The 23,773-nt window shown below is 41.2% G+C and overlaps 1 protein-coding gene across 2 annotated transcripts in view; it reads right to left on the reverse strand.

Moving 5' to 3' along the window:
• The window catches only part of Ints8 (integrator complex subunit 8), a 53,765-nt gene extending 30,467 nt beyond the window's left edge, over positions 1-23,298 (reverse strand). For both annotated transcript variants that reach the window (XR_007212843.1, XM_048359156.1), the window contains exons 1-10: positions 23,027-23,298; positions 21,506-21,680; positions 17,882-18,022; positions 17,510-17,581; positions 16,262-16,313; positions 11,838-12,020; positions 7,161-7,268; positions 4,663-4,818; positions 2,466-2,566; positions 1,968-2,109 (exon numbers count right to left, since the gene is read on the reverse strand). Coding sequence is in view for 1 of the 2 variants with exons in the window: in XM_048359156.1 (XP_048215113.1) it covers positions 1,968-2,109; positions 2,466-2,566; positions 4,663-4,818; positions 7,161-7,268; positions 11,838-12,020; positions 16,262-16,313; positions 17,510-17,581; positions 17,882-18,022; positions 21,506-21,680; positions 23,027-23,156 (1,260 nt within the window). In the remaining variant the exon portion in view is untranslated. The remainder of the gene's footprint in view (positions 1-1,967; positions 2,110-2,465; positions 2,567-4,662; positions 4,819-7,160; positions 7,269-11,837; positions 12,021-16,261; positions 16,314-17,509; positions 17,582-17,881; positions 18,023-21,505; positions 21,681-23,026) is intronic.
• Between the last annotated feature and the right edge of the window lie 475 nt (positions 23,299-23,773).

The following is a 23,773-nucleotide window of genomic DNA, read 5'->3' on the forward strand; positions in this document are numbered from 1 at the left end:
GCGCTGGTAAGTCAAAACCCAAAATCAGTACCTTAAAAAAAAATGAGGATTTCTCATATATTAATGACAAGATATCAAAATAAAAATACATTAGTGTAAAAGTCTCAGGCCCCAAAAAGCTGTAAATTCTTCTCTATGCGCACAAATTTTGGGGGGGTTATTTTTTGCCAGTGCTGGGGCTTGGGCAAGACTCAGGGCCTAAGCACTGTTCCTGGCTTCTTTATGCTCAAGACTAGCACTCTATCTCTTGAGCCACAGAGCCTCTTCCAGCTTTTTCTGTTTATGTGGTGCTGAGGAACCAAACCCAGGCCTTCATGCATGCTAGGCAAGCACTCTACCTCTAAGCCACATTCCCAACCCCCATACAAATGTTTTGGGTTTGTTTTTTTTTTTGGCCAGTCCTGGGGCTTGGACTCAGGTCCTGAGCACTGTCCCTGGCTTCTTTTTGCTCAAGGCTAGCACTCTGCCACTTGAGCCACAGCGCCACTTCTGGCCATTTTCTGTATATGTGGTGCTGGGGAACTGAACCCAGGGCCTCATGTATGGGAGGCAAGCACTCTTGCCACTAGGCCATAGCCCCAGCCCCCATACAAATGTTTTTTTGTTTTTTGTTTTTTTTTGGCCAGTCCTGGGCCTTGGACTCAGGGCCTGAGCACTGTCCCTGGCTTCTTCCCGCTCAAGGCTAGCACTCTGCCACTTGAGCCACAGCGCCGCTTCTGGCCGTTTTCTGTATATGTGGTGCTGGGGAATCGAACCTAGGGCCTCGTGTATCCGAGACAGGCACTCTTGCCACTAGGCTATATCCCCAGCCCCCATACAAATGTTTTTAATAGCATTATATTCACAACAGCCAAAAATGGATCAATGGATAAAATAATCATGGTATTACCCATTTAATGCAATATTATTGTCATAAAGAGAAGTGAAGCTGGGGGCTGGTGACTCTCTCCTATAATCCTAGCTATTCAAGAGGCTGAGATCTAAGGATCACTGTTCAAAGCCAGCCTGGATAGAAAAGTCCTGGTGAGGCTCTTATCTCTAAAACCAGAAGTAGAGCTGTGACTCAAGTGGTAGAGCACTTTGAGCAAAAAAAAACCTCAAGAACAGGGCCCCAGCCCTAAGCTTAAGCCCCATGACTGACAAAAAAAAAAAAAAAAAAGATCAAGAGAAGTATTCATACATGCTGCAATATAAAATTTGAGAACATCATGCTAATTTTAAAAAGCCAGTTATAAAAGCCATCAATTATATTAAATTTATATAAAATATCCAGTATGGGAAAACTTAAATAGACTAGTAGTTGCCTGACATTAGGAGTACTTAGGGAAAATAGCAGAGATTGATCATTGTTAAGTAGTTTGTCTTTGGGTGAAAAAGAAGTGATGAGTCCACAAATCTAGAAAGATACTAAAGCAACTAAATTGTACACGTTATTTTGTTGCTGTTTTTTTTTTTTTTTTTTTTTTGCCAGTCCTGGGGCTTGAACGCAGGGCCTGGGCACTGTCCCTGAGCTTCTTTTGCTCAAGGGTAGTGCTCTACCACTTGAGCCACAAATTGTATACTTTAAAAGGTCAACTGTGGCTGGGCACTGGTGGCTCATGCCTGTAATCCTAGCTACTCAGGAGGCTGAGATCTGAAGATCAGGTGCAAAGCCAGCCTGGGTAGGAAAGTCCATAGATTCTTATCTCTAATGAACCACCAAAAATTTAAAGTAAAGCTGTGGCACAAGTGATAAAGCACTACCACTGAGCAAAAGAGCTCAAAGACAGAGTGTTGTTTGGTGGCTTATACCATTACTCCAGCAAAGTAATAATAAGAAAATAAGACAAAACAGAAGAGTACAACCTATCATTAGTGTGACAGCTGCAAGAAAAATCCAAGTACGATGAAGGCAGAAAGGTCATAATAGATTTGGTCATTGGTAAACATAAAACAGTATTATAGATCAAAGAGGGAAAACATCTTACCTCAAGAAGAAAATCAATCTTTTCTTTATTTGGTCTGAGAAATAGTTGGTTAAACTGAACACTAATTGTTCTACCTTCTAACATATCACGGACTGTGTTGCACGCACAGACTTTAAAACAGATTTCATCTAGAGCTTCATTTCTATAAAAAAAACAGAAACAGATCCACCAGTGTTATTTTTGTCTTTTATTCTTGAGAGGTTAAGATTTTATGGTTTTTACTAACTCAGGGAAAAAAATGAGAACAAATTTTAAATTTATAATGGCTGATATAGTTACAAATTAGGCAACAAAATGGAATTTTTCTCTGAACTTCTCCTTCCCAAGCATTTTAAAAAGAGACCAGACAACTTAAAATGTCTCCACTAACTATATAAATTTCCCTTATATGAACAAAGTGAAAGTAATGTCAAAGATTTTTAGATAATTAGGATGTTTTTTTTATAAAGCACTTATTCTTTTATTCAAAAGTCAAAATGTAGTTTTCAAGTTACTTACCCTTGTTGAGCTCTCTGAAAGAGTTCTCTTAGTACTGACTGCCGGAACTGGACAGGTAAACTGAAGGTTAAGTTATCATCCATGAAGATCTGTATTACCTCCTAGAACACATTAAAATTGCAACCAGTAAAGAATCCTTGGAAGTGACTGGAAAATCCAAGTTAAAGAAAACCATAAACTATCAAAGCAGCCAGGCACTGGTGGCTCATGTCTGTAATTCTAGTAGTCAGGAGACTGAGATATGAGAGTCAATGTTAAAAGCCAGCCTAGGCAAAATAGTCCATGAGATTCTATCTTCTTTTTTTAGAAAATAATAAAAACAGCTGGTCACTGGTGGCTCATACCTGTAATCAGGCTCAGATCTGAAGACTGCACCTAAAAGCTAGCACTGGCAGGAAAGTCCATGAGATTCTTATCTCCAATAAACTACTCAGAAAAGGCTGAAAGTGGCCCTATGACTCAAGTGATAGAGCACTAGCCTTGAGCAGAGAGGCTCAGCAGCACCTAAGCCCTGAGTTCAAACCGTAGGACTGGCGGGGGGGAGGGGGGGAAGAAAGCAAGAAAGATAATACTATAAACAGGACTGGGAATGGGGCTTAGTGGTACAGCACTTGCCTAACATGCATGAAGCCCTGGGTTCAATTCTTCAGTACCGTGTAAACAGAAAAGGCTAGAAATGGGGCTGTGGTTAAAAAAAAATACTGAAAACAGAAGGGCTACCATTACATAAGTCAGGCAAAGAGTACATTTCCCTTTGGACAATGTCACCCCTTTTCCTACTCTCTACCAATTTTTCCCTCCTATCCTACCTACAAGTTGTATAGTTCATTTTCAACATAGTGCCCAATTAATAAGCAGGACTGGAAGTGTGGTTCAGAGTGCTAGCAGTGAGCAAAAAAGCTAAGCTAAGTGAAAGTGAGAGATCCAAGCATTAATGCCTTGTGTCTGTAATCCTAGCTACACAGAAAGCAGAGGAAAATAATTCAAAGTCAGCCAGGCAGAAAAGTCAGTGACACTCCATCTCCAAAATAACGAACAAAAAGCATAGCCCAAGTGCCAGCTCAGCACCAGAGTTAAGTGAGCATGAGGCCCTGACACAATATTAGCAAACAAAAGAAAAAGTAAGTTGGGAGCAGTTGCTCATGACCATATTCCTAGCTACTAAGGAAGTTGAGATCTGAGGATGAAGACTGGAAGCCAACTTGGGAAGCCAAAACTATGAGAACCTTATCTCCAATTAACCAGCAAGAAGGAAGCCAAAAGTGTGAGTCAAATTGATGGCAGCACTCTAGCCTTGAGCAAAAATGCCAAGTGAGTGTGACAATCTGAGTTCAAGCTCCAGTACCAACAACAACAACAAAAATTAACAAGTCTTTCCTAAAGAATAATTTAAGATAAGACAAACTACGTTCACTCAAAAAAAAATGGTATTATCAAGGCTAGCAGTCTACCACTTGAGCAAAGTCTCTTGGGCTTTACTGCTCTGGCTGGATTCAAACCACAATCCTAAGATCTCAGCCTCCTGAGTAGTTAGGATTGCTGGCATCAACCATCATCAACCATCAGAGTCTGGCAATCCTTCAACAGTGTGTTAGGGGGACATAGTACAGAGGAAGGAAGTACTAGTGGAAGTAGAAGAATAGGATGGCTGCACACACTGGCAAGAGGCATTTAGAACTTCTATCAGCAATCCTGCTCAAGAGTGAGCATCTAGCACAAAGAAAGGAAAGAAAAACAACTATCTAGACAACGCCCTACCATTTGCCATTCTACAAAGCTGGAACCACTAAGGTGGAATTGCGAATTTGGATATTCTAGGTTGACTAATTTTTTAAGCCTATAATTACATAGCCAATTGCTTTTGTAACTGTACTCAATGTTTTCTTTTCTTTTAACACCTTTTGTAATTGTACTCAGTGCTTTTTTTTCTTTTAACACCTTGGTGTAAACACAAAATGAATCCAAGTAAACTCAGAAAAAAATTTGCCAATAATAAAGGACATTAGTATAACTAAGCAGAATTTCTCACTAATTTTTTTCATATCATTCTGAATCATAATTACTATCATTTTTTCAGCAATCTGAAGGTATATGACTTGCCTCAAATCACACAATAGGTAAACGTGTGGGAATTTAAAGTTAGTTTGGCTTCTAAAACTTTTCAACTATACCTTTGGATTCCCATCACACATCTTACCTGATAATTGCCAGATCTCAAACAAATATGAACTTGACTATATGGAGTCAACTGTTGAGAGCTGCTATCAGAAGAAGGTACAAGAACATCACATGCTTGACAATAGCCAGCTAACCGCTTCTCATCTATGGTACAATGAAGAGATAATGAACCTATCTGCAAAGTAAGAGTTATATACCATTATCCATTAATGAAACAGAAACAATAGTCTACCCACTTAGTGTATTTTAACAGAACAAGAAAATGATAATAAAAATTTCAAAACTGGAGGAAGTACAAAAAAATGAAGGTTAAATGTTTAGAGAAAACTACTGCTCAGAGGTAAGATTTTTAAGATTGAAAACAAAAAAGAATATCTAACAGAGAATCAATGTGACCCACAAAATCTAAACCATCATTTATTGTCCGATCATTTCCAAAAAAGGCCTGCCAATCCAAAACTATATCACTTCCATAACAGTTTACACCAACCCCTAATCCAGAGTTTTAAGACCAAAATAAAAAATGAACATTATCATTCTAAGTATGACAAGTAAGACATTAACCAAGAACGCTATTAAAAACAATGTTGGCTGGCACCAGTGGCTCATGCCTGTAATCCTAGATACTCAAGACCTGAAGATCGTGGTTTGAAGTCAGCTCAGGCAGAAAGGTCTGTGAGACTCTTGTCTCCAATTAAACATCAAAAAAAGGTGAAACTGGACCTGTGACTTAGGTGGTAGATGCTATCCTTGAGCAAAAAAGCTCAGAGATGGTGCTCAGGACCTGAGTTCAAACTGCAGAACCAACACACAAAAAAATAAGCATTAGCCAGACACTGGTAGCTTATGCCTATAAAACCTATTTATTCAGGTGGCTGAGTTACTGAAGATGCTGGCTAGAAGCCAATTCAGAGGACAAATCCATGAGACTTATCTCTAACAAGCAGAAAGCTGGAAATGGTTAGATGCTAGTGGCTCACGCTTTTACTCTTAGCTACTCAGTAGGCTAAGATCTGGAGAATAAAGATTCTACTCCAAGCCAGGTGCTAGTGGCTAACATCTGTAATCCTAGCTACTCAGGAAACAGAGATCTGAGGACTGGCACTGGAAGCCAGCCTAGTCAAAAAAGTCTGTGAGATTCTTATCTCTAACTGCCAAAAAGCCAGAAGCAGAGCTGTGGCTCAAGTGGCAGAGTGCTAGCTTTGAGCAAAAAACTTTAGGGGCAGGGCTGAGTCCCTGAGTTTAAGCTCTAAGGGACACACGTGGACACATGGACACACGGACACACACACACACAAAATTACATTCCAGTTGGGTCAGAAAGTCTATGAGATGTCACCTCCAAAAATAAGGGGCAAGACTAAGGTATAGTGGTTCATACTTATAATCCTACCTACTTAAAAGTCTAATATCTGAGGACCTGAGTTCAAAGACAGGCTGATCAGGAAAGTCCATGAGATTCCAATTAACCATCAAAAAGAAAGAAGTGGAGCTGTAGCTCAAATGACAGAGCATTAGCCTTGCTTACAACAGCTCAGGAACCACATGCAGGCCCTGAGTTCAAGCCCCAGGACTGACACAATAATAAATAAAGACATAGACAAATAAATATAAAAGACAAAAAGTCAAGCTGGAAAAGAGATTGTGGTTCAAGGCAAAAAGTTCTTGAGAACCCATCTTCAACTCATAATAGGTGGGTTTAGTCCAGACTAGGGGTTCACCTAACATTCTAGCTTCATAGGAAGCAGAAACAGGAGGACCATACATGGTCCAGACCAGCTTGGGCATAAGCACAAGACTCTTATTAAAAAATAACCGGGGGTGGGGGGGCTGGGAATATGGCCTAGTGGTAAAGTGCTTGCCTCGTATACATGAAGCCCTGGGTTCAATTCCTCAGCACCATATATATAGAAAAAGCTGAAAGTGGCGCTGTGGCTCAAGTGGCAAAGTGCTAGCCCTGAGCAAAAAAGAAGCCAGGGACAGTGCTCAGGCCCTGAGTCTAAGGCCCAGGACTGGCCCCCCAAAAGGTTATTTCCAAGTGGTAATATTATATATATTTTTTTTTCTTTAAATCAGTTTTCAGTTGGATGGCTCACATCTATAATCCTAACTACTCAGGAGGCTGAGATGTTAGGATCATGGTTCACAGCCAGCCCAGGAAGAAAAATCTGTGAGACTCTTATCTTCAAATAACTACCAGAACACCAGAAGTGGGACTGTGATTCAAAGTGGTAGAGCACTGGCCTTGAGCAAAAGAGCTCAGGGACAGCACCCAGGCCCTGACTTCAAGCCTCACAACAGGACTTAAAAGAAAAAAATTCATTTTCAGTACTTTTTAAATTCCTAAATTTATTGTACTGAACATCATTTTGTTTTAGATTTTGGTGCTAGGAACTGAACCCAGGCCCTTGTGCATGCAAAAGGCACTTTTTTTTAAAATCAAGGAGTTTCCTCCCTTACCCTAAACATATTGGTTTCTATCTTCATTAAAATTAAAGCCAAAAAATTACTATTTACCTCTGCAATTAGTTCTTTGGTTCTGAAAAATTTTTCTCTGGCATTTTCATAGACAGCTGAATTTGTGGAGCCTTGTTGAAAGTATGCTGCACCCAAATCATAGCACACCTGAAATGATAACAAATAACTATTTAATCACTTTTTATGAACAGACAAAAACTTAAAATTATCTCTATGGCAGGAAAACAGAAGGGAAATAAGCAAGGGTTTAAAAAAACATTTTACTAGGCAATGCAACAGAAACTAATTATAATTTAAGAAAGGAAAAAATACTGGCTTATTGCTGAGATTTCATGTAACTACAGGATTATTGGGAAAGCCAAGGAATTTGGTGAGGGAAACTAAAGAGGCAAAAAGAAGAAATGACAAGAAAGAAATAAAACTGGGCTAAGAGAAGTACCACAGCTTAGTTGACTGCAGCCACCAGCATTAGTCACTGGAAGGAGTAGCTACATTCTACAAATGCTGCCCCAATAAACTGTACTTAAACTTTCACTGTTACTGCAATCTTCCACAACAGATTTAGCTGAAAGTCTATCTGTAGCATACCTGCACTCAAACTGTCTAAGACTGGAGAAAACCAGTTACAGAGCTTTCAGTTTCTTTTGTGACAAGCAGGTTCAACTTCCCACCAAAGTTTCTACAGGGAGGAAATTCTTCTAACATAGAAATACAGATACTGGGAGCCCCCACCAAAGAGGAAGGGCAACAAATCCTATCATAACTATAGTAAATGAAGACTTTTAAATTATAAACTACAAAATTATAGTACTTTTCTAGTTATCTTTTTCTGGTTGTAGGATTTGATTATTTTTCCAAGAACATTTTCTTAAGATAGATGCCTAGATTCACTAAATACAAACCTCAAAGATGATTTTGAAATTACTCAAGTTGGTGATTTAGAGACTACTAAAGTACAGAACACAACAAGAAAAGCACAAAATGAATTAGGAGATTCTAGGTTTGAACCTAGATTCCTAGATTTCTCAATAATCTTGTCTCATGCTCTGTCTCCACATGGCTGAAACATCAGTTGTGGGTTGTTTGTCTTGGTGCAGGTGACAGCCTACCGCTGTGGTACCTACACTCTCAGTCTTCTTGAACTGACTTTGCTAAGTACTTCCAATTATTCCCCCCCCCAAAAAAAAAAAAGAGAACAAAGTAGAAACTCCTTGGCCTGAGATCTCTAAATCTGGCCTATTTTCTCTCCAAACCTCTCTATTGTCCTCTTTTAGTACTACCAGACTTCTCCATTTCCCAAGTCACACAAGATCCTAAAAATGAGCTTCATTCCACACACTTTACTTCCACTTATACCAAACCAGCCTTAGCCAACAGATACTTACATTTCAAAATTGCTAATCTAGGGGCTGGGAATATGGCCTAGTGGCAAGAGAGCTTGCCTGGTATACATGAAGCCCTGGGTTTGATTCCCCAGCACCACATATACAGAAAATGGCCAGAAGTGGCCCTGTGGCTCAAGTGGCAGAGTACTAGCCTTGAGCAAAAAGAAGCCAGGGACAGTGCTCAGGCCCTGAGTCCAAGGCCCAGGACTGGCAAAAAATAAATAAATAAATAATAAAAAATGCTAATCTAGGACAGTCCTCAGTAGTCAGTATACTCTACTACTAAACTTTCTGGATATAGCTCTGTCCTCTTCACCAAATCAGGTTAATTCTCATCAGCACCTACAACAGTGCTTTGCATTATTTAGTCCACTTTGTCAGGTTTTCATTCTAGAAGGCATCAGGACCGAAGGGGTACAAAAGGAGCAATAAATATGTAACACACACATACTCTACCGTTAAATATAATTCCTCTTTCCAGGCAAAAAGACAGAGAAATACACATCCAAAAAAAAAAAGGTCTTCTCAGCTGGGTACCAGTGACTCATGTCTGTAATCCTAGCTACTCAGGAGGCTGAGATCTGAGGATCAAAGTGAAAAGCCACACTGAGCAGGAAAGTCCATGAGACTCTATCTCCAATCAACCACTAGAAAACTGAAAGTGGCCCTGTGACTCATGTGGTAGAGCATTAGCCTTGAGCTGAAGAGCTCAGGGACAGTCCCCAGGCCCAGAGTTCAAGCCATGATTGAACAAAAAAATAAATTAATAAATAAGTTATTCTCTTATTATAGTAAATGATAGTCACTAATAGAGTTAACATTCTATACTTAGTCAAGGTGGATGCGACTGTGGCTTAGTGGTAAACTGCTTGCCTAGCATACATGAATCCCTGGGTTAGGTTCCTACGTACCATATAAACAGAAAAAGCCTAAGTAGTGCAGTGGCTCAAGTGGTAGAGTGCTATCCTTGAGCAAAAGAAACTCAGGACAGTGTTCAGGCCCTGAGTCCCAGGACTGGCAAAAAAAAAAACAACAAATATTTCTGATCTTTAGCATTGTCATGTTTTTGTTATCTATTGACACCTCTTAATTTTTTTATTTAATTTTTTTATTTTTTGCCAGTCCTGGGGCTTGGACTCAGGGCCTGAGCACTGTCCCTGGCTTCTTTTTGCTCAAGGCTAGCACTCTGCCACTTGAGCCACAGTGCCACTTCTGGCCATTTTCTGTATATGTGGTGCTGGGGAATCAAACCCAGGGCCTCATGTATATGAGGCAGGCATTCTTGCCACTAGGCCAAATCCCCAGCCCAGAAACATTTGATTTTTATGGGGAAAAGTTTTAACTATTTTTCTTTATAGTCTTAAATACATTTTAGTAAAGATATACTTAACCATTATCATGCCAAGAAATAAGTATAACCAATAATTTGCCACTCAAAAAAAGTTGTGTAATTAAGAATATCTACTGCTGGGTGCTGATGGGTCACACCTGTAATCCTAGCTCCTCAAAAGGCTTAGAGCTAAGGATCATGGTTTGAAGCCAGCTTGGGGATTAAAGTCTCTAAGACTCTTATCGCCAATTATCCACTAAAAAAGCTGAAAGTGGAGCTGTGGCTCCTGCGGCAAGAGTGCTAGTCTTGAGTTAAAAATTTCAGACAGGAAGGCTCAGAATTCAAGCCTCAGGGGAGGGAGGGACGGACGGGGACGGACACACACACACACACACACACACACACACGCACACGCACACGCACACGCACACGCACACGCACACACACACCACCACCCCCCCCCATATCTAAATCTTTAGGTTTTGTCAACTACCATATTGTGAAAACTAGAAGTGTTACAGTTAATATCCTTTAAACAGATTCTTTTTTTTTTTTTTTCTTTTGGCCAGACCTGGGCCTTGGACTCAGGGCCTGAGCACTGTCCCTGGCTTCTTCCCGCTCAAGGCTAGCACTCTGCCACCTGAGCCACAGCGCCCCTTCTGGCCGTTTCCCATATATGTGGTGCTGGGGAATCGAACCGAGAGCTTCATGTGTAGGAGGCAAGCGCTCTTGCCACTAGGCCATATTCCCAGCCCTAAACAGATTCTTAAAGACTATATTCTAGTACCTATATACAAGCTTCATCAAGTTACCTAGTATCAATACCTCATTAGTCTTGCAAAAATAAATTACCTTCAGCTTTAGAGACAACTAATTTGAAAAATTCTATTTTGAACACTGTCTTAACTATTTCCATCCTTTCCAGAATGGGAAATGATGAAAGAAGCTATGACACTTTATAAAATTAAGGAAAAAGCGTATCATTTAAAATTGTAATCTAATGCCTCTCCCCCTCGTTTTTTTTGGCCAGTCCTGGGGCCTGAACCTGGGGCCTTCTGAACTCAGGGCCTGTGCACTGTCCCCCAGTGCTTCTTTTGCTCAAGGCTAGCATTCTACCACTTGAGCCACAGAACAACTTCCGGGTTTTTCTGTTTATGTGGTGCTGAGGAATCGAACCTAGGGTTCTGTGCATGCTAGGCAAACACTCTACCCCTAAGCCACATTCCCAGCCCTCACTAGAAACCTAAAATACCCACGGTTCTGTGCTAGAAAGCAAGCTGCAGAATATAAAAGAGACTTTAGTCTATAATCTATTAAGGAAAAAGAAGGACTGAACATAAAATAGTATTTGGCAATACACATCAAGGAACTAGAGCCCAAAGTTAGAGGAGATCCTTGAAAAACTAGATACTTTACCTAAGGGCCTAGATAACAGTTTTGGGGGAATTGTTTTTGGTCTAGTTAGGTTTATAATTAAATGAATAAACTGCAAATCAGCTATATATTTACTTACATTTAATACTTAAATTCTTGTCTCCTAAATACATTTGGGAAGCTATTTCAAAGATAATTAAATCTAGGTGGGCACTGGTGGCTCATGCTTTTACTCCTAGCTACTCAGGCGGCTGAGACCTTAAGACCAAGGTTCAACGCCAGACCAGGCAGAAAAGTCCATGAGACACTTATTTTCAAGTAACCTGCAAATAACTAGAAGAGGACGTATGGCTTAAGTGGTATGGTGCCAACAGAGATAAGGGATAGTGCCCAGGCCCTTAGTTCAATGCCCAATACTGGCATGCATACAAACACACAAAAAGACAACAGATCACATGAAACGTTCCTTTCATTGGCTTTACAAAAACCTGAAGAGAAGTTTTATAAAAATTGTACTGAGTTTGAATCACAGGCAAAAGCAGAAAAAAATTCTAATTCAAAATTAATAGGATAATAAACATTTTCAGAAAATGTTCCCATGCATTGATTAACTACAGAAATAAATACCTGGCACTGCATTTCCTCAGTTTTGATTTTCAATCCAGCGGTAGAGCTCTCAGTTTCTCCATTTACCATGCCTGGTTCCATGGACAATAAATCTAGAGTTCTCATCGTGTGAACATAAAGATCCTTGTTTAATTTTAGGGCTGCCTCTAGTACCAAAATAGAATCAGCAGCTTGTTCTTTTAGCTGTAAAAATTCAATAAACAAAATACAAATACAGTCATTGATTATACTAACCAAAAATACATATATACACACATATATATAGTATAGTCAGTAGCTTAGTGTAATGAGCTAGTTTTGTGTTTTTTTTAAGTCAACAAAGCAAAGGAACCAGTGGCTCATGGCTGTTCTAGTAACTCAGGAGGCTGAGATCTGAGGATCACAGTTCAAAGCCAGTCCCAGCAGAGAAGTCCCCATTAGACTCTTATCTCCAAGTAACCACTCAAAAACCAAAAGTGGCATTATAGCTCAAATGGTAAAGTGCTAGCCTTTTGAGCACAAAGAGGTACAAGAACAGTGCAGGGGGCTGGGAATATGGCCTAGTGACAAGAGCGCTTGCCTCGTATACATGAAGCCCTGGGTTTGATTCCCCAGCACCACATATATAGAACACGGCCAGAAGTGGCACTATGGCTCAAGTGGCAGAGTGCTAGCCTTGAGCAAAAAGAAGCCAGGGACAGTGCTCAGGCCCGGAGTCCAAGGCCCAGGACTGGCCAAAAAAAAAAAAAAAAAAAGAAAAGGAAAAAGAGTAAGTTCTGCCAGTGGCTTATGCCTGTTAACACTAGCTATACTCAGGAAGCTGAGATCTCAGTATCACAGTTCCAAGTCAGCCCAGGCAGAATCTATGAGACTTATCTCTAACCACCAAAAAGCCAGAAATTGAGGACGAAAACAAACAAAAAACACCTAAGTTCCTACTGCAAAATTAGAAAGCATTAAACACAGGAAAAATTGCTTTTTCAAAAACAAAAAGAATAAAGAAAAATAATTTAAGAGATCATTATGTAGCTCAAGCTGGCCTCAAACTTGATGTATTCCTATTTTACCCTACTAAGAGCTAGCAATACAAGTGTGTAACATCACACTTTTTGAGGGTTAATTGGAGATAATGAGGGTTAGTTAGAAACTATCTCCAATTAGCTGTCAAAAAAGCCAGATATGTAGCTGTCGCTCAAGTGGTAGAGTGCTATCCTTGAGCAAAAACAAACTCAAGGAAGCCAGGCACTGATGGCTCACACCTGTAATCCTAGCTATTCAGGAGGCTGAGATCTGAGGATGGTGGTTCAAAGGCAGCAAGACTTTGAGACTCCTATTTCCAATTAGTCACTTAAAAAAAAAAAGCTGGAGTGGGGCTGTGACTCAAGGGGTGGAGCACTAGCCTTAAGTAAAAAAGCTCAGAGACAGCCTCCAGGCCCTGAGTTTAAGCCCCAAGACTGTTCACACCCTAAAACAAGCACAAAAAGAAAAAAGGAAAACTAGGAGAAAACAAGAGGTAACACTGTTCTAAAAGAAATGTACTCAATACCTGACTTGTGTAACTATAACCCCACTGTACAACACCTTTACAATAACAATGAAATTGTTAAAAATTTGATGATGAGGTGAGCACTAGTAGCTCACATCTGTGATCTTCAGAAGGCTGAGATCTAAGGATTGTGGTTCAAAGCCAGCCAGGGCAGGAAAGTCCCTAAGATTTATTTTAACCAGCAAAAAAACAGAAGTAGAGGTTTGAGAGGGGGAAAAAACAAAACTAAAGAACAGCCCCCAGGCACTGGCTTTAAAGGAAAAAAACCACCCTTACCTATATGAGTTTCTTTGAGACACTGCCACACATGTATATAATCACATCTATACACTATATCCTAACCAACTTCACTTCCCCTTTCACTCTTTCACATTAATAAGGTATTTTTGAGATAGCTCCTGCTTTATGACCAAGTAAGTCTGAACTGTGACCCTTCTACTTGTGCTTCCCCATGAGGCTGGGGATAGTGGGCACAAGTCATAGCATCCAACCATTGTGCTTCCCCACCGGACATAGGCTGATTTGGAATCTCATCAAATTTTGTCCAGGCCAGCCTAAAGCCAATTTCACTCAATCTCTGTCTCCCAAGTAACTAGGATTGACTTGAGATGCAATGTCCAGAAGAAAAATATAATATATAAAACATGTTTATTGTAGAATTTTTAGAAAATCCAAAAGAATATAATCACCTGAAATTCAATTTCTTATATATGTTAAAGGTATCTTGAAATACTGGTGATAAAACAATCTATCATTAGAGTTGAAAACTTGTACAATTTAGAATATGACATTACCTATAGTCTAAAACTAAAAACAAAGGCAGAGCACTGGTAGCTCACACCTGTAATCCTAGCTACTCAGGATGCTGAAATGAAGAAAAATGGGTTGCAGGCCAATACTCAGGCAAAAAGGTATTATGCCCCATCTCAACTGAAAAAGAGAGAGGGAAGAAGGGAAAGAGGAAGGAAGGAAAAGAGAGAGGGAAGGATGGAGGAGAAGGAGTAAGGAAGGGGTAAGGGAAGGGAAGGAGAAGCCAGATGTGATAGCATGGAGCTGTCATCCTACCTACTCAGGAAGCATACACATGAGAGATCAAGGTTCTGGCTCGCCTGGGCAAAAAGACCAGGCAACAACAAATGCTGGAGGGGATGCGGGGAAACAGGAACCCTTCTCCACTGTTGGTGGGAGTGCAAATTAGTACAACCACTTTGGAGAACAATATGAGGGTTCCTCAAAAAACTCAGCATAGACATATCCTATGACCCAGCTATACCATTCCTAGACATCTATCCTGAACAACAGGTCTCAGGATATCATAAAGACATTTGCACATCCATGTTTATCGCTGCACAATTCGCAATAGCCAAAATATGGAAACAACCCAGATGCCCCTCTACAGATGAATGAATCCAAAAAATGTGGTACCTATACACAATGGAATACTACATAGCGATTAGGAATGGTGAAATATTGGTATTTTCAGGGAAATGGTCAGAACTTGAACAAATAATGTTGAGCAAGACAAGCCTAGAACACAGAGAACAAAGGGGCATGGTCTCCTTGATATGACTGTTAAGGGGTGGGGTGGGGCGGGGGGGGGAACAGTAGAGACCAGGTCTGTGAAACAAAAAACTTCTTGTCAGGGCTGGGGATATAGCCTAGTGGCAAAGAGGGCCTGCCTCGGACACACGAGGCCCTAGGTTCGATTCCCCAGCACCACATATACAGAAAACGGCCAGAAGCGGCGCTGTGGCTCAAGTGGCGGAGTGCTAGCCTTGAGCAAAAAGAAGCCAAGGACAGGACTCAGGCCCTGAGTCCAAGGCCCAGGACTGGCCAAAAAAAAAAAAAAAAAAACTTCTTGTCAAATGGTATTTCCACAGGTTTGGGTCAGCCACCTTACATTATATAACTAAAACCAAACAACCACTCAACATAAAAAGGTCTAAAATAGACCTCTCAGTGGATCACAACAGCTCAACAGCTATGTACATATGATCATATAAGACAAGGATAAGCAAACTCTATTGTTGACATTATATTTAAAGTTCTAGGTGAATTTCCTTTGGCATATGCCACGTGGCTACTGTATATGTTTTTAGTACACTGGGTATTGTATATATATGCCTACCTGATCTAGGGAAGGGAAAAGAAAAACGAGGGTGTAAGATATCACAAGAAATGTACTTACTGTAACTGTACCTCTTTTGCATAACACCTTGTCAACAAAATTTAATAAAAAAAAATGTGTCCCTCTTGAGTGTGTATAATTTTTTTGAAATTTGTCAAAAAAAACCACAAAAGGGCTGGGGATATGGCCTAGTGGCAAGAGTGCCTGCCTCGTATACATGAGGCCCTGGGTTCAATTCCCCAGTACCACATATACAGAAAATGGCCAGAAGTGGCACTGTGGCTCAAGTGGCAGAGTGCTAGCCTTGAGCAAAAGGAAGCCAGGGACAGTGCTCAGGCCCTGAGTCCAAGCCCCAGGACTAGCCAAAAAAAAAAAAAAAAAAAAAAAAAAAAACCCACAAAAAACCAAATACCCCTGAAAAGAGATACAGCCCACCCTATTTAAATATCTTGCTGTTTTATTTTATAGAAATTATTTTGCTGGGGATGGGAATATGGCCTAGTGGCAAGAATTTTTGCCTCATATACAGGAAGCCCTGGGTTCGATTCCTAAGCACCACATATATAGAAAATGAACAGAAGTGGCGCTGTGACTCAAGTGGCAGAGTGGTAGCCGGAGCAAGAAGAAGCCAGGGACAGTGCTCAAGCCCTGAGTTCAAGCCCAGGACTGGCAAAAAAAAAAAAGAAATTATTTTGCTGGATTCACAAATAGAATTTAAGAAGAAAAAAAAAAACTGTGTCCCTGAAATGTGACAGTAACTTCAATACATACCACTTTTAAAATGTTTTCTGTTAGTTCTTTTTCTTGTTGCATCTGATTCATACTATAAGAGAAATGATTAAAAATTATTGAAATGCTGTTCTCAAAACAAAAATTCTAAATTTAAGAACATAAGTGAATTATCATTTTTGTTGTTTTTGTGCTCGTCCTGGGGCTTGAACTCAGGGTCTACGCAATGTCCCTAAGCTACCGTGGCTCAAGGCTAGTGCTCTTACCATTTCAGCCATAGTCACTTCAGGCCTTTTCTGAGTAGTTTATTGGAGAGAAAGAGTCTGAAGGGGGGCTGGGAATATGGCCTAGTGGTAAAGTGCTCACCCTGTATACATGAAGCCCTAGGTTTGATTCCTCAGCACCACATACATAGAAAAGGCCGGAAGTTGGGCTGGGACTATGGCCTAGTGGCAAGAGTGCTTGCTTTGTATACATGAAGCCCTGGGTTCGATTCCCCAGCACCACATATACAGAAAATGGCCAGAAGTGGCGCTGTGGGTCAAGTGGCTGAGTGCTAGCCTTGAGCAAAAAGAAGCCAGGGACAGTGCTCAGGCCCTGAGTCCAAGGCCCAGGACTGGCCAAAAAAAAAAAAAAAAAAAAAAGCCGGAAGTGGCACTGTGGCTCAAGTGGCAGAGTGGTAGCTTTGAGCAAAAGGAAGCCAGGGACAGTGCTCAGGTCCTGAGTTCAAGCCACAGGACTGGCAAAAAAAAAAGCCTCAAGGGGACTTTACTTGGCCTCGCTTTGAACTGTGATCCTCAGATCACAGTCTCCTGAGTAGCTAGGATTACAGGTGTGAGCAACTAGTGCCCAGATAGTTTTTATTAGTATTCATTAGTTATAGCTGGGGATTTCACTGTGACGTTTCCATTCTTGTATGTATTATATTGTGATGCTCATTAATTTACGGTAGTTTCTCATTTGTGTTGCATTAAAAAAAAAAATCCTTAGTATAATATATACTTGGGTGCCAGTGGTTCATACCTGTAATCCCAGCTTCAGGAGAATGAGATTTGAGGATCACAGCTGGGAACCCGACTAGGCAGGAAAGTCTGAAACTCTTTATCTCCAATTAACCACTCTAAGAACTACTGTGGCTCAAAGTGGTAGAGCACTACCAGCCTTGAGCAAAAAATCTCAGAGACAGTGCCCAGGCCCTGAGTTCAAGCCCCAGGACTGACAAAACAAAAAACTTGCATAATTTAAAATTCTGAAGAAATGCCAAATAAAGTTCATTATCAGCCAACTTACACACTTAACTGAGGGGGCCCAGGTTTTGCTTGTTTGACAGGAAAGCTACTTTGAACAATTGTCCTAATTGCCCTGAATGAAAGACAAGGAAAAAATTAATAAATGTCACTTTAATTATTTTTCAAGTACTCTTACAAGTATTATAAAGTACCTTAAGCTTGATATGTTGTAATAAATAAATATATCAGCCACACCCTTAGCTGTATGCTTTTCACAAAATTTCCCCCCTGACAAAAGAGTATCAGTTCCCAAAATCCTCTGAAAGATGCATAGGACAAAAAGGGACCCTTACAAGTATACCCTTAAGAGCCAAGAACAGTGCAATTAAGGAGATGTTGCCCAACACAATTCTGAGTTTATGAAAAACTTTACCATCGATTGTAGAGAAGGATAGCCATGGCAGTGGTTGGAGGTAAAGTAGCAAGATCCATGTCTACATGCTTTGTACCAGGAGGAACTTTACTGATGCACAGCAACTCATTTAGTAGCATGTTCAGTACTGGAACAGATAAACTTAAAAGGTAGAAATAAAAGGTAACATGTTTGCATGTTAGCGCAAAAGCAGGTAATACACTGAGCTGGGCATGATGGCACAAGCTTACAATGCCAGCACCAAAAAGGCTGAGCAGAAAGACAAGGCTAGACTGAGCTACAAAAACCCAATCCTAAAAAGAAAAAAAAATTACATAAAGTCTCCATCATCTACCTTCAACAATTAGCAACTGATAACTAATCTTATTTCTAATTTCTACTCTTATGGAATTTTAAATATTTCAGATTATACCCCCCCCAAAAAAAAATTCTTTTCTAATAAACCTTTTGCTATCTATGTATCCCAGACTGGCATCCAACTTTTTTTTTGGAGGGAGAAGGGTGCCTGCTCTGAAGCTTGAATTCAGGGCCTCTCATTCTTACAGAGCTTTTCTCCCTCAAGGCCAGCACTCTACCACTGAAGCCACACCTCTAGTTCTGGATTTTTGCTGGATTAACTGGAGATAATCTCATCCCAGATTTGTTTGCCAGGGCTAGCTTAGAAACTCAGATTTTGTTCCTTATTTTGTTCAGATACAAAGTCCACTGAGTAGCTAGGACATTAGGCATGAACCACCAGCACCCTGCTGGCTTCCAGCTTGTACATGTATGTATCTGTCTGTCTGTCTGTCTGTCTGTCTGTCCTAGGACTTGAACTCAGGGCCTGGGTGCTGTCCCTGAGCTTTTGTGCTCAACACTAGCTAGTCTACCACTGGAACTACAATTCCACTTTCAGTTTTTTGGTGGTTAATTGGAGATAACAATCTCACAGACTTTCCTGCTTGCTGGGCTGAACTTTGAGCTACAATCTTCAGATCTCAGCCTCCTGAGTTGCTACAATTATAAACATATATTTTCCAACTTTTGATGCTCCTATGAAGCTTCCCAAGTGCTAACATTATAGATGTGTACCTCCATGCGTAGCAAAAATTAACTCTATAAATAACCACAGTATTAATGTCACATCTTAAGACTAATTTGGTTATGATCAAATACTCAATTAGAGGGCTTGGGTTGCAGAACAGTGGCACAACACTTGCCCAGCATGTGTGAGGCCACGTTCAATCCTTAGAGCTAAAGAAAACAAAAACCCTATCAATGTTCAATATTCCAATTGTCTCATATCTGCCATACTACTTTGTACACATTGTTACTCCTTATTTCCTTTTTTTTTATGGTACTGGGATTTGAAATCATTAATTCACAGTTTATTAATACACAATTTCTCCCTTAGATTAAAAAGCAACTTTTAAAAAAAATTCTTTAGGGGTTAGGAATATGGCCAAGTGGTAGAGTGCTCGCCTCATATACATGAAGTCCTGGGTTTGATTCCTCATCACCATACATATATAGAAAAAGCCAAAAGTGGCGCTGTGGCTCAAGTGGTAGAATGCTAGCCTTGAGCAAAAAAGAAGCCAGGGACAGGGGTCAGGCCCAGAATTCAAGCCCCAGGACTGGCAAAAAAAAAACAAAAATTCTTCAATGCTGGAGAATCTATGGTTTAAAAAACTTTTTTAAGCTTTTAAAATAGTACTAGTGAAAGTATAAACTCTCAGAAGCACAGCATGGTGGCATGGTCCCAGAATTTGTGAAGTAGAAGGAGAATAGAGGAGATTCAAAGACCAGCCTGGGTTGCACAGTGAAATTCTCTTTCAAAAAAGCCAAGAGCATCTCAGACAGAGCTAGTGATATTCAAGAGGTTGAGGCTGAGTAATGAGGATTATGGCTCAAAATAGGCCTGAGGAGGGCTGGGGATATAGCCTAGTGGCAAGAGTGCCTGCCTCGGATACACGAGGCCCTAGGTTCGATTCCCCAGCACCACATATACAGAAAACGGCCAGAAGCGGCGCTGTGGCTCAAGTGGCAGAGTGCTAGCCTTGAGCGGGAAGAAGCCAGGGACAGTGCTCAGGCCCTGAGTCCAAGGCCCAGGACTGGCCAAAAAAAAAAAAAAAAAAAAAAAACACACAAAAATAGGCCTGAGGAGAAAAAGTTCCAGACTGTATTCAAATTGACTAGCAAAATAGCTAGACAGGAAGTGTGGCTCCAACGGCAGAGTACTACTGTTGTGAGCAAAAATGTCAAAGGGAACAAGGCCCTGAATTCAAGCCCTAGACTTAAAAAAAAATAGTTCATTGGTAGAGCACTTGCCTAGCCTACGTAAGGTCCTGAGGAATAAAGAGGAAAATACTCTGGATGAACTGTCTTGGAATAAAATTTCATAAAATGTGTCATGTACCTTAAAAATTATTAGGCCACATGATCCAACAACTTAATCTAACCAAAAGATATAATTCGAAATAAAGTTCATAGGTAAAGATATGTAAGGCATTGTGATTTATAACAGTGAAAAACTGTACACCAGTATACCAGTAGGAGAATATTATTACAAAAACTAATCAGAAGCAGTATAACTTTGTTTAAAAATATGAGAAGGACTGGGTTATGGCTTTAGCAGTAGACTGCATGCCTAGACTGCTTACCTAGCTTTGGGTTCAACTTAGCCCTGCAAAAAATAAAAGCATAGGAAGAAAAAGAACAATTACATAAAAAGCTACTGCTCTTCCAAATTATTTCCCTTTTCCAGATTTTTACATATTTCCTATAATGTATTTTTTTTAATTGTGAGAGAAAGGAAATGAAAGCAAATCATTTGCTAACCACAGCCCTGAAGTTTTTGTTTTAAAGCAAAGAAACACTAATTTAAATCCATTATTTTTAGTGGACTGGGAGACAGTAAATTTTATTACTAGTAAAATTAACTGATTTATTCAACAACAAATCATAGTACCACACAACACTAATATTTATTTTATTCAGACATATAAATTCACTGAAACATTTTAAAATAATTTAGGTGTGGATTTTCTCTAGTTTCTACATCAAAGGTAACAATAAGCTGGTTTATTACTACTAACATGAAGTCCATAGCTTAAAGCATACTTAAGTTCATCTAACTTTCAAATGGCTGGTTTGCTTTTTTTTTTTTTTTTTTTTTTTTTTTTGGCCAGTCCTGGGCCTTGGACTCAGGGCCTGGTCACTGTCCCTGGCTTCTTTTTGCTCAAGGCTAGCACTCTACCACTTGGGCCACAGCGCCACTTCTGGCCATTTTCTGTATATGTGGTGCTGGGGAATTGAACCCAGGGCCTCATGTATACGAGGCAAGCACTCTTGCCACTAGGCCATATTCCCAGCCCTGGTTTGCTTTTTAATAAATCTCTATGCTGCCTAGTCTGTGCTCTTAATTTCCTAAGAACAAAGGATCCGTGTGCCTCAGCCTCCCAAGCATTGGTTACTATAGGCATGCCTAGTTTTAAATGCTTAGACCTTTTGGACAATACTTGCATATTTTGCTAAGAACATACAAAAAAATTCTCATTCTAAAGTCCAATATCACAAAAACATTCAGAAATAAACCAAGATAGCTAAATAGTATTCCAAATGACATTTCACGTAAAATCTTTATACCTTTTCTCTAATATATCTAGATCCCACTTCAAGTGTGCAGCAACCTTAAGAGCAAGAAGCTTTAAAATTCGATTTCTCTTGTTATCAGGTGGCGGTTGAACTTGGTTTTGTTCATTGACTGAAGGTTTGGAAGCCTGTTCCAAAAACTGAACTATAAGTTGAACCGGAGCAGGATCTAGGATTGAGAAAGAAAAGACATTCTTAAGTTTTAATCATAAAATGTATAAAGAGTCAGAAGAACTGGCTCCAGAGTCAAAGGGGGTGATCTGGAAGAGCAGAAAGGATGGAGAAATAATTAGTGCAGGCCAGGCACCTATGACTCACATCTATAATCCTAGCTACTCTGAAGGCTGAGATCTGAAAATCACAGTTTGAAGCAAGCCAAGGCAGAAAAATCGGTCGGTGAGACTCTTTTCTCCAATTTACCCCCAGAAAACCAAAAGTAGAGTTATGGCTCAAAGTGGGAGAGCACTAGCCTTGAGCCAAAAAGCTCAGGGAGAGCACCCAGGCCCTGAGTTAAAAAGTGCAGAACAGAGCACCTCTAGGGAAGAACCTAACAGTTATATAGATTCCCAGTTCAGCAAGGGACCAAGGCCAATTAGTTGAGAGAGATGTAGTCTGTAGAATTGTTTTCACACTTAATTAGGAGACCTCCATTAAATTACCTCTCTGCACCTGTTTCCTCCAATGGAAAAGTGTAATATCACCTACCTCACACATTTTGTAGACTTAATTAAGCGAAGTAAATGATGTGAACTATTAAGCAGTGATTGGCACTCTGTAATCAACTCAACAAATGTGTTAAAGGAATGAACCAAAAGGACAAGAATCAGGTGATAAAACTGACCACCTTAATGACCTAACTTTCCCACTTCCCAGTGTCCTACCGTGCCCGTCAATGAGGCTGAACAATGCATATATTTGACTTCGAACTCAGCAAAAATGCTAAGCTATAGAAGTGACCTTTCCAAGTTTACCTCTTTGCAGAGATGATTTTTTTTTAATTCTCCCTTTCCCAGTAGAATGCAGTGAAATCGGATCTTAGGAGTCCATTAAGTGGTACGACCGTTTCTAAAATAGATTTGCACACAGCCCAACTTTAGATAAGCCCAGGAAGCAACGGCGATAGCAGCTATACCATCTCCCTAAATTTAAACAACCCTGAGTTCTCTAAGGAGAGGACTCCTAGATCCGAGCCACTGCAAGCCCCGACCTCCGGGGATGAATTCCCAGCAATAAACAACACACCAGAGGATGGAAAAGTCTTTGTCTGGAGGTTTCCTCCGGCCCTCCACGGAGACATCCCGGCCCGGCGCGGGGCGGGTTAGAGCCCCGCACCCGCCGCGCCCTAGAGGCCGAAGCTTCGGCGGCTGCCAGGACCCAGACAAGGGCCGGGCGAGCCCAGAGCGCGGCGGGCCGAAAGCGCGGGTAGGCGGGTGGCCCCGGCCCACGGCCCCCGCCTCGGCCTCCGCTCCGTCCCTGCCTGCCCCGCCCCGCCCCGCAGGCCGGGCGCCACCTCACCTGGGCACGGTTTGCGTAGATGCTTCTCCAGCAGCGACTCCTCCAGCAGGAACTCGAACCAGCAGGTCTGCGGCGGGGTGCAGGGCCGGCTGGAGGTGGCCGCCTCCCGGTCCGCCGCCTCCGCGCTCATCCTGCCCCCGCCGCCGCTGCCCCCAGAGGCGTTTCCCGACTCCAACCTGACGCTCGGACGCGGACCCGGGCCTGTGGTCGGAGGAACCCGCAAAGCGGGCGGCAGCGCTCAGAACGTCCACACAACTCACGCTACTCAAAATGGCGGTCCCACCAGACGAGAGGGAGTCACCGCCCTGCGCCTCCGGACCAATAGTCGTCGGAATTGGAAAGAAGGGGGCGGGACTAATCGCCAGGCTGCACCTCCTCCGGTTGCTACGGGAGACGTCTGGGTTTGAAGCTGGCAACCTCAACGTCTTATTGAAAGAGAGGTAGGTTGTCCCTGGGCTATTTCTGAGATTTCCTTCCACCTATCTCCTCTCCACAGGAGTTCCCTTACTGTCTGCCACCTGGACGTTCGACTCAGACGGTGATTTCCAACTTTTCAGCTACTTCTCTGGACTATTCATCCTCTTTGTGTGTTAGTGTGTGCACACGTGTGCGGGTACTGACTGGGGCTTGAACTCAAGGCCTTGCACTCTCCTTCGTTCTCTGTGGCTGTGTTAACCACTTGAGTCAGGCTTCCTGCTTATTGCTTGCTTTTTTTGGAAATTGCATCTCATATTTCTCTGACTGGGA

This window comes from Perognathus longimembris, chromosome 12 (genome assembly GCF_023159225.1).
Source record: "Perognathus longimembris pacificus isolate PPM17 chromosome 12, ASM2315922v1, whole genome shotgun sequence".
Taxonomy (NCBI): domain Eukaryota; kingdom Metazoa; phylum Chordata; class Mammalia; order Rodentia; family Heteromyidae; genus Perognathus; species Perognathus longimembris.